The 10,558-nt window shown below is 40.8% G+C and overlaps 1 protein-coding gene across 2 annotated transcripts in view; it reads left to right on the forward strand.

The window, feature by feature from the left end:
- Positions 1-10,558, forward strand: part of MMAA (metabolism of cobalamin associated A) — a 36,442-nt gene extending 25,884 nt beyond the window's left edge. For both annotated transcript variants that reach the window (XM_063108493.1, XM_063108492.1), the window contains exons 4-7: positions 1,140-1,310; positions 3,899-3,984; positions 9,046-9,195; positions 10,243-10,558. In XM_063108493.1, the coding sequence (XP_062964563.1) occupies positions 1,140-1,310; positions 3,899-3,984; positions 9,046-9,195; positions 10,243-10,536 (701 nt within the window). In that variant the 3' untranslated portion in view covers positions 10,537-10,558. The remainder of the gene's footprint in view (positions 1-1,139; positions 1,311-3,898; positions 3,985-9,045; positions 9,196-10,242) is intronic.

Raw genomic sequence — 10,558 nt, forward strand, 5'->3', positions numbered from 1 at the left:
TGTTGTCTAATTTATTTACAGTCTAAGAACTTTGTTAAAGGTAAGTATTTTAATGAAGGAGTTTTTCACAAGTGGCCCTCATTTTCATATAGGTGGGAAGGACAGTTGAGAACCGCTGTGTGAAGGAAATAAGACATATAGATATGAAAACAAAAAATGTGTTGTATCAATAGTTTTCCGTTTATTCAGTTGGTTTCCATTGCATTCAGTGAGGGCTCCAGAACTTCTGCGTAGTAAGGGCTTAGAAGCAACAGATGGAGTGGAAAGGGCAGCTAGAAGATGTATTTGCATATCATTTACATAAGGTTGAGAAAATGTCATCTATACAAATAAAAGAACAGGGAGTGGAGGGTGCTTATGGAGATAAGAGAGAGGGGTGGGACACTGAAGTTCTCTGATGCCCTCCAGGAGGCTGGCACAGACTGCAGAGCAGCTGTACTGTAGAAATTCACAGAGATGGGCATGGGGTGAAAAAGTTCCAGAAAGACTGTATGAAGGAGCAAGGACTTAAACTGATCTTTGTAAGGTAGATAAGTTCTGTTTTTGTTACTAACAGTTTTTGAAGCACATTCCTGTATTTAATTACAGTTGATTCTCCCAGTGGCTTATCACCCTTGTAATGTAGCTGAAGAAAGAGGGGTTCAGGATGATAAAGTGATCTCCCAAAATTGAATAGCAAGAAATGGTGGAGCCAGGACACAGACCCTGGTCCTGACACATTGCAAATTAGCAGTGAGAAAACAGAGAATATGCCTCTGGCGTGAGAATGCACACAAAGGAGAGTAGGATGTAGACACAACAATGTTAAACACCCAGGCTAGAATGGAGGGTTGGTCTGGGGACTAGTGGGAGCCGAAATTGGACAAGTAAGAGTTCTGAGGGCCTTCAGTGCTCGGCTGAAGGATCTAGATTTGCACCTCTGATCAGTGAGAAGCCATCATAGGTTTTGAGGGGCTTGAAATGTTAAAAAGATTAATCTGGCATCTTTGTATACAGTGAGTTGGAGGAAAGCTCAATAATATGAAATACAATTTGAGACTTTGGGAGAAATGGCATAAAGCACTCCCCCTAGGAACTGGCTCTTTGAAAATTGGCCCTTACAACTGTTCCGCATTATGAAATGTGACTTTGTGTTTTAGGATCACTCTTGGGTGATAAAACCCGAATGACTGAATTATCGAGAGACATGAATGCATACATCAGACCGTCTCCTACTAGAGGGACTTTAGGAGGTGTGACAAGGACCACAAATGAGGCTATTCTGTTGTGTGAAGGAGGAGGATATGACATCATTCTTATTGAAACTGTAGGTGAGTGTGATATTCTATTTCATAAAAATATTATTATGAATGCTATATAAAGATGAGTGGTAACTAATTTAATTTTGTTCATTCAGCAGATATTTGCTGACAGCATAATTAAATACAATATATTATCCCAGACTTCATAGAAGCTTTGAGTTTATAGGTTATGATCCCTGCCCTCAAAGAGCTTACCATTTAACCATGGAGGGTAAATTGGCAGGACTTCATCCATGATTAGGAATAAGAAGTAAGGAAGGAAGAGGTATAGAAGATAATAGGAATACTGTGAGAAAGGTGACTTTGGAGAGGGGAAAATAATGAGTTCAGTATATTAAGTGTGAGGTGCTTATTAAGTATCCAAGTGTCTTAAGAGAAAAGACTGAGAAATATAGATTTAACAGTTATCAGCATAGTTCATAGTTTCATACTTCAAGTTATGAATTTGGTTCATATCAACTGGGGAAAATATGGGGCAAAAATGGAAGATAGCTGTGTTAGTCCACTAGGGCTGCCCTAAAAAAATACCATAGATTGGGTGGCTTAAGCAACAGAAATCTATTTTCTCACAGTTCTGGCGGCTGGAAGTTCAGGATTGAGGTGCCAACAGAGTTGGTTTCTCCTGAGGCCTCTCTCCCTGGCTTGCAGACGGCCTTCCTTGTGCTGGGTCCCCGTGTTGCCTTTTCTGTGTACGCCTGCTCCCATGCATCTCTTCCTCTTTCCAGTCCTATCGGATTAGGCCCACACCATTTTACCTCATTTAACTTCAATTACTTCTTTAAAGACCCTGTCTCCAAATATAGTCACGTTGAGGGTTAGGGCTTCAATGTGGGATTGGGGGGGATGCGGGTGGAATTCAGTCCATAACAATAGCCAAGACTGGGCTTTAGAAACTCCACCATGTAAGGGAGGATGGAGGAAGAGTTGCCTGAGTGGTAGCAGGAGAATCAAAGGAGAAGGGTACCATAAAAACCAAGTGTATTACCCAGAAATTGTATTTATTTTCTTGTCCCAGAGACTTGAAGTAACAGTGATTCAAACAAGAAAGAGGTTATTTTCTTGTAAACAAAAGAAGCCCAGAGGCAGGAAGTCCAGAGCAGGTGTGGTGCTTCTGCAGTGCCCTTAGTGTCACAGCCTTCTTCTGTAGCTTCACCATTCTTTGCACTCACTTACCATCCTCAAGGTTGCTCATAGTTAAAAGATGGCATATGAAGCTCCGTCACGACCATCCATGTTCCAGGTAGGAGGAGGGAAGAAGGAGGAGTGAGGAAGCTGGGAGGGGGAGGTGGAAGAGGTATACCTCCTAAATGGGTTAGCCTTCTTTAAAGAACTTTCCTGGAAACCTCATCTAATGACTTTTGCTTTCCCTCATTAACAATCTCTAGCTGAAAGGGGACCTCGTGAATGTGGTCTTTCACCTGGTACATTGATGCTCTTAATAACAGTGGGGTAAGGAAGTAGGGAAGAATAGATATTGAATAGGCAACTAGAAGTCTCTACCACATCAAGGAAGCAGAGAGTTTCCAGAGAAGTTTTAGGGGAGCAGGGGTTGCAGAAGCCAGAGCTAAGTGGGTTGAGATTAATGTGAAGTGGTGAAGTGGAGACAGTGAGTGTAAATTACTTTCTTCTAGAAACTTGACTATAAAGAGAAAGTGAGAAATACGGTGAGAGTTGGAGAAGGTTGTGAGTTTTTGTCTTGTTTCGTTTGGTTTTAATACAAGAAAGACTTGAGCACAATTTACGTGGTGTGCTGAGGGACAAGAGCCCGTAGACAAAGGGGAGGTTAAAGACACAGAAGAGCGAGGGCTCAGTAGAAGTGGGGAAGAGTGAGAGGCTCGTCTTCAGCCAGTACTTACACTGATACTGCAGTGGAGGCGGTAAGGCTGAGTTTGTATTTGTGTCTGTTTATCTGTGGAGGGGGAGAGGGAGAAGCTGAAGAAGTTCTTGCCTTTATTTCCTCTCTGAAGTAGGTGTCGTGGTCATCTTCACGTGGGGAGATTATGGGAAGTGAATGTTTGTAATAGCTGCTGTGAGAAATGGGAAAGGAAGCTGAGGGCATTTATGGAGATTGCTTTTACCATGCAGTGGGGAAGATGTGCAGGTGCTGGAGACCATGACCCTATAGTGGTGCCTGTCCATGTAGCTGAATGATTTCTCCCATGTGCTTATAGAGGAAAGAGCACACATTGTTGGATTGATCCATGATTGGGGGTTCACAGACTGAGTAAAAGGATGAGAAGGCAAAAAAAATGAAAGTATTGGCAGGCATGGTTTAAGGTTGGAGTCACAGTGTTCAAGCTGCCAAGAAAGAGCTGAGAGAGAGGAGAGAAGGGAGGTCTCTAAAGTTCTCCGTTCAGTCAAGGAACAGATATAATGGGAATAAGGACGGGAGAGAGCTGGGAAGGATAACTGGTTTTCTCAGAGGATAAGACAGAGACGTTTAATCAATTCTTCAGTGGTGGGATGTTTAAAGGGTGTCCAGCTTGAGTGAGTGACCACAAGTAGGAGTGAGTGGAGTGGAATGGGAATGACAATGTTGTTGAGATAGTCTAATAACTGTGAATATTTTAGTGTACAGTTGTGATTTATAATTTCAGGTGTGGGTCAATCAGAGTTTGCTGTTGCTGACATGGTTGACATGTTTATTTTACTACTGCCACCAGCAGGAGGAGATGAATTGCAGGTAATTATTTTGATTTTCTACCCACCAAAATACAAAATGCTTATCTCTGAAAGTACAAATATTCATTGTTTTTTTTTTGTAAATTAAGTTGATAATAGCATAAAGCAAGAAACATCATTCACATTGGCTAAAGTACCTGAGTCATAGGCAAAGTCTCTATATTTTTTCCCAACTTATAGTAATAGGATGATTGACCTTTAGCTAATTATACAACTTAATTTTTTCCACGTGTAACATGGAAGTGACTGGAATACATGGATAACTCCAACCAGAAGAGACCACTTTTGCATGGGTGTTTTTGGTACACTTGGTTCAAAAGTTCTGCATAAGATATCACTTTGTTTTTAACTGGGATCCCATTACCATGGTTTCTATATTGTACGATAGGATCCTCACTCTCCTCCTGCAATGCATTTCTGGCACTAACTACCCAGAGTTAGTGCAGATTTCACAGGTCGAGGGCATAGTCCTCTGCAAGCCTCCCCTCACTTCACACACCAGCTGCAAGCTCCAGGATTCCCAGGCTCCCACACCTCTGACCAACTGGCTACCAATTTGAGGGTTTCCACTACTTTTAGGTTCAATAATTCATGAGAATGACTCACCAAGCTCAGGAAAGTACTGTATTACAGTTATAGTTTTATTGTAAAGATACAGATTAGGATCAGCCAAATGAAGAGACTCATGAGGAGAAGTCAGGGAGGGTCCTGAACGTGAAGCTTCTGTGTCCCTAGCACACATTTCTCTCTTGGCACGTTGAAGTATATCACCAGCCAGGAAGCTCCCTTGAGCTTCATGTCCTGAATTTTTATTGGGGTTTCATTATGTAGGTGTAGACTGAAATCAAGGCTGTTGAGGCAGAAATTTTTTTTTATTTTGTTTTTTTTGGTCATTGATCATTTATAAAATGTAGTAGGATACAAAATATAGCTCCTAGGTTAGAAAAGCACTTTTAAATAAGATAAAGAACACACATAATATGTCCATAGGTGAAATACTTAAAAACACATTGATGGGATTCAGGACACACTAGTCCAAAATATGGCACCTTGGAATACTGAATAGTTTAAACTGAAGGAATCTGAAAAAACAGCAGAAACAGGAAAGTCACTCTCACCTTCCCCTTGCCCTTCTCCTCAGAGGCAATCATAAGACCCTCATTTGAGAGATGCCCTTTCTGTCTCTGGAAAAAAGAAACATCCTTATCTCTGAAGACACAGGGACACAGAAAGAATCTGAGCAAACAGGCCTGCTAAGTTCCCCCCAGTTTATTACCATTAAGTTATTCTCTTCTGTCTTCCAATGATATTTCTTCACAACTGTCTGCTCTTCTTCAAACTTCAGCCTAAAAATAAACAAGTTTTCTTGTTTCTCTGAGTTTTCACTTCCTTATGAATTCTCCCACGTCACATAAAACTTATATTAAATAAGTAAATAAACTTACATTAAATAAGTATACTTTTCTCTTACTAATCTGTCTTTTATTATAGAGGCTTGAGCCATGAATCTAATGATGGATGAGGAAGAGATATTTCTTTCCCCCCCCATCATTAAGGTAGATATGTATACATCAGTAACAGAAAGTAATGTCTTTAAATAGGGAAGACAAATTAGAAAATTCATGAAAGAGTTTTGTTCATAGTCACATCTTAGGATACTACTTACTTAAGTAAGATCCTGGATCTTGATTAGCATATGAGTATATATAGATGTTATTTGAGCTTGGGTTCCTGCTTTTTAAAAAGCCTTATATATTCTTTGAAAATGATACTATTCACTAATGCTTATTAATGGTAGAATTGAAAGATAAAGACAGTTCAAAAATGGTTTGAACTTAAAGTCTGTGACAATGTGGTAAGGTAAAAATAAGATCAGGCTTTGAAGTCAGGTACACCTAGGTTACATTCTGACTCTACCACTTATTCCTAAGATCTTTAACAATCTAACTACATTCTGAGCTTTGGCTTCACCAGCTGTAAAATGAGGAGATTAATACCACCTCATACAGTTGTCAAAATTAACATAGTGTATTTGAAAGTATCTTGTTCTCTGCTGGGCACACAGGTACACAAGAAATACTTTTGTTTCTAGCTTATCTGCTCAATAAAAAAGACTATGTTGAATTTTTTTTTAATTTTATTAATATTATTTTATTACATTCTATGACGTTGTGGAGCAGTTGGGAGGGAAGGAGAGGGGAAAGGGGAAGGAAATGTGATGGAAGAAGGAGGAAGGAGGAGGGATGGGATTGAGGCCTGTGGCACCCCTCGTCATTCCCACACGGGAGACTGGGGGGCTTCAAGTGGTGGCTTGGTCATTGCTGGGCTGGGTGCAGATGGAGTGTGGCAAAAAGGCCTTGCCACCCACCACCCCAGCTTGGGAACCCAGGACCCTTCTTGCTGCAGCTTGGTGGTCATCTCTGGGCTGGTTGTGTGTGTTGGTGGGGCATGGCCAAGGCCCTCAGACCCCACCGCCCTGGTTCAGGAGAGCCAGGGGCACTTCCTGTGGCAGCTTAGTGGTCGCAGCTGGGCTGGCTGCAGGTGCCAGGGGGAATGGCTGAGGCCCTCAGCCCTCCTCCTTTTCTGGCTTGGTAGCCCATGGGACTTCCGGTGCTTCTAGGTGTTATACGTGTTTTTTGGTGAAATGAGACCTTTACTAGTTAATATCAAACTTTGTCTCTGGTTGTGGGTACTTTGTTTTTTCCTTCGGTTCTGTGTTGAATTATTTGCTGTTCCCACAACTTAAACTCTGTGCAGGAACTAATTTGTTGTCCTTTGCTTACTTCTAAAATGGGGGAACTTCCTGTGGGGACCAGCACTTGAGCTGTGTGGTTGAGCTAAATTGCTGCTTTGCTGCTGATTCCCTGGGGAAGGCTTTTTGTGCAGTTCGGGATTTAATAGTTGACTTTATAGATACTTCCGGGTCTAGAGAAATCCAGAGCACCTGGGTTGTGTAGGAACTCTGGTCTGGGCCTGAGTCTTTCCATCAAACTGTGCACCATGCAATTCTGTATTCCTGACCGGTCTCCTCTGAGTGGTCCTTCACTGATTAGGGTGCTGATCAGCTGTCTTTTCTGTGCCCCAGTGTTCTCCTGGTGGGCCCGTCTTCCCCACGCTGCAAACACTTCCTTGGGGCGGGCCATGCGCCAGTCCCTTGCCATGACTCACTGGCCTCTGAGTGGCTCCTTTTTTTCAGTTGTTGTGGCTCCTTGCTCCTGTGTGGGTCCACGGGAACCCTGTTGGTGGTACTGTTGGCCTGGTGGCCATCAAGGCCCTCTTCTCCCCTTCTGCCTCCAAGCAACTTCATCCAAAGAGCACAGCTGTTGCTTTTGCCGGCTCCTGCTCCATGTGCTCACCAGGGCTAGCCTGGAAATGGCCTGGGCTCAAAACAATCAGAGAAGTTTCTTCTTTCTCTCATCATGGCTTTACCCACCTCTCTGTAGGTCTCTCCTCCTCTTCCCCTGAGCTCCAGCAGCCCCAGCTTGGCTGTCGTTTTTTCATAGTTGTAAGTGTTTGATTTGTGGGAGAAGGTGACAGTGGGGACTGTCTATTCTGCCATCTCGACCAGAAGCCCCTAGGCAGAAATAATTTTATAAAGGTTTATTCAAAGCTGAGCTTGAGGATCAACCTGGGAAACACAAGCCTACAGAGTTGAAAGGTGCTCTGAAGTCTACCACAAGCAAAGGCTGTATAAGGGGGTTTCAAAAGAGAGGGGGAATGTTTCAAGTATAGTTGTCCTTTCTCACAGAGCACAAAGATCACAATCATTGACTACTGATAACACCATGGGAACCAAAAATGTCTATGTGCAACCTGAAACAGAAATTTCATGCTTCAGCTATTCTTAACAACATCTAAGTTGCTTATTCAGAACCAGCAGGTTACACATTAATAAATCAGCTGTTCTAACCATGTATATTGTTTATCTTAAGAACAAGATGTCCGTATCAAGTTCATGAAACTTATCCTGAGGCAGTGAGTTTTGGAAAACCTGCTTCATTTTGATTATTTCCTTCATCATAGGCATGATCAATCAAATCATTGGTCATATAATTGAGCTCAATCTCCACTTCCCAGAAGTTGAGTTGAATTGCGGGGCACAAAGCCCCAATCCTCTGAACACATTCTAGGTCTTTCTGGCATGGTCAGGCCCCCATCCTGAGTGATCTTGTTGCATGAACTCAGGCATGGTCCCAGACACCTGCAATGAATAACAAAGACACTCCTATCACTCAGGAAATTCCAAAAATTTAGAGGTTACTTCCTAGGAACCTGGACAAAGACTGGGTGAGTTCTTTATTATATAACACTTCCCTTTCAATTTTATAATTCTAAATAATAGTCATAGCCAACTATGAATGCTGTGATTTAGAAACATTAACTATTAGAATTTAATAATTGAATGTTATGTTTAGAAATATTTGAAAAAAATTTAAAACTTAGATGGAAAAATTTGTATTTCCCAAATAAGGTTTGGCCTTTGGATTTTATCCTTTATTTTTAATGTTTTTATGCAACACAATTTAAATCAAGAGATTGAGGCATTTTTAGCCATCAGGTTATTTTTCCTCAAATGCAAGTTGGAAAAAAAAATGCTATGGACATTTAAGAAAAAATTCAAAGACTTCATTTCTGGAAATGCAAATGTTAATGATGTGTGTGTTTTCTTTTTAAGCACCTTAATGATGGGTGGTTCTGCATCCTGCAGTGTTAGCTCATGAAAAGCAGAATCCATCATGAGACAATGTGGACTGTCTCCTGCCACTCAATCATCTTGTGTCTTGATATTTACTCTGATTCTGAATGTATTTCAATATGTAGTCTCCAAATTTAGAAGTGATATTACAAATGAATTCCATAATTGTAAGAGCCAGTGCTTTTGAGTAATTTCTATCAAATAATTGTGATTCCTGGCACCCAGGGTTTAGGAAGATGAAGAGAAAAAGTTAGTTAATGAACTATATGACTTTCAAAATCTTAGCATTGACTGTCCTATTTTTAGGCTGGTTGTTATTAAATTAAATGTTTCTGATAAATCAGTTTCTTCCCTTTTTCTCTTTAGGGTATCAAAAGGGGTATAATTGAGATGGCAGATCTGGTAGCTGTAACTAAATCTGATGGAGACTTGATTGTGCCAGCTCGAAGGATACAAGCAGAGTATGTGAGTGCACTGAAATTACTCCGCAAGCGTTCGGAGGTCTGGAAACCAAAGGTTAGCTTGCATTTCATTTTACGTTTTTCACTGGGAGTAGACTATGTACATTAGAAGAGAGGATGTAAGTCCCAAACTAGACATATAATCAATCTTTGCTTGTATGTGAAGATTACAGTTTTAATAATTATGACAAAACCAGAGGGTGTAGTTGTGATTTTAAATATAATCCATCAACCGCTAGCTGACAAAAACTATATTTCAGGTGATTAGATTGTTTAATGCTTGATTTGAGCCATTTGAAAATATTACCAAATACCTTCTTAAAGGAACCATTCTTAAGATTATGGAACAATTAATGATTTGATTATCTATATTCAAATTTGAGTAAGAGAAAAAAGGCTTGAGACGTGATACTTCCATTCCCATTTTGCTTGTTGGGTGCTGTTTTCAATAAAGAAGAAAACTAACAAGAAATCCTGTAATAAGTGATGCAGTAATATTGATGTGGGCATCTTTATCTACAAGAGGAAGGAGGACACTGTTGTTAAAGAATAAGCTGTAATCATTAAAATGAGAACAATGATGACTTATCTTACTATCCACTCCTAGTTTTCCCCAATCGCAATCTCTGGGTTGAGTCTGGAGCCACTTTATACATGCAGCCACTGGGTGCTAAGCTCTCACACTTGCTGAGTCAGGCCAATTTCAAGAGGGAATAGGGAATAGGGCTATTTTCCCAACTTAGCTTCATTTTCTGGCACTCAGGCCTTAGACTAACCTGCCTAGCACTGCCATTCTCATCCTGACTCTCACAGTCCTCTGTGATGCCCCTTCCATCTGAGCACTCCTGAGTTAAAATAAGTCTCTGGGCTAAAAAATTCAACCTTGAATCAGTGTCTTATTTCTGCTGTTCACTTAATAATCCTATGTATCTTACCATAGTATAGTTCTCATATATTTACTTGGACACAGGATAAAATACCTCATTTTTGTCACTTGACTATTTCCATAGACTGTAAAAATTAACTGGCAAATATCAGAGTCCCCATGAAAATGTGTTCTATCATTTTAAGTAAAACATTCTGATTCTTCCCTTTTCAATAGGTAGTTCGTATTTCTGCCAGAAGTGGAGAAGGGATCACTGAGATGTGGGATAAAATGAAAGAATTCCAAGGCCTCATGCTTACCAGTGGGGAGCTGACTGCCAAACGACGGAAGCAGCAGAAAGTTTGGATGTGGAATCTCATTCAGGAAAGTGTGTTAGAACACTTTAAGACCCATCCCACAGTCCGGGAACAGATTCCTCTTCTGGAAAATAAGGTTCTCAGTGGGGCCCTGTCCCCAGGACTAGCAGGAGATTTATTGTTGAAAGCTTTTAAAAGTAAAAGCAGAGACTAATAAAATTTATCCTATGCAATAA

The sequence above is a fragment of the Cynocephalus volans genome, chromosome 9, assembly GCF_027409185.1.
Source record: "Cynocephalus volans isolate mCynVol1 chromosome 9, mCynVol1.pri, whole genome shotgun sequence".
Taxonomy (NCBI): Eukaryota; Metazoa; Chordata; class Mammalia; order Dermoptera; family Cynocephalidae; genus Cynocephalus; species Cynocephalus volans.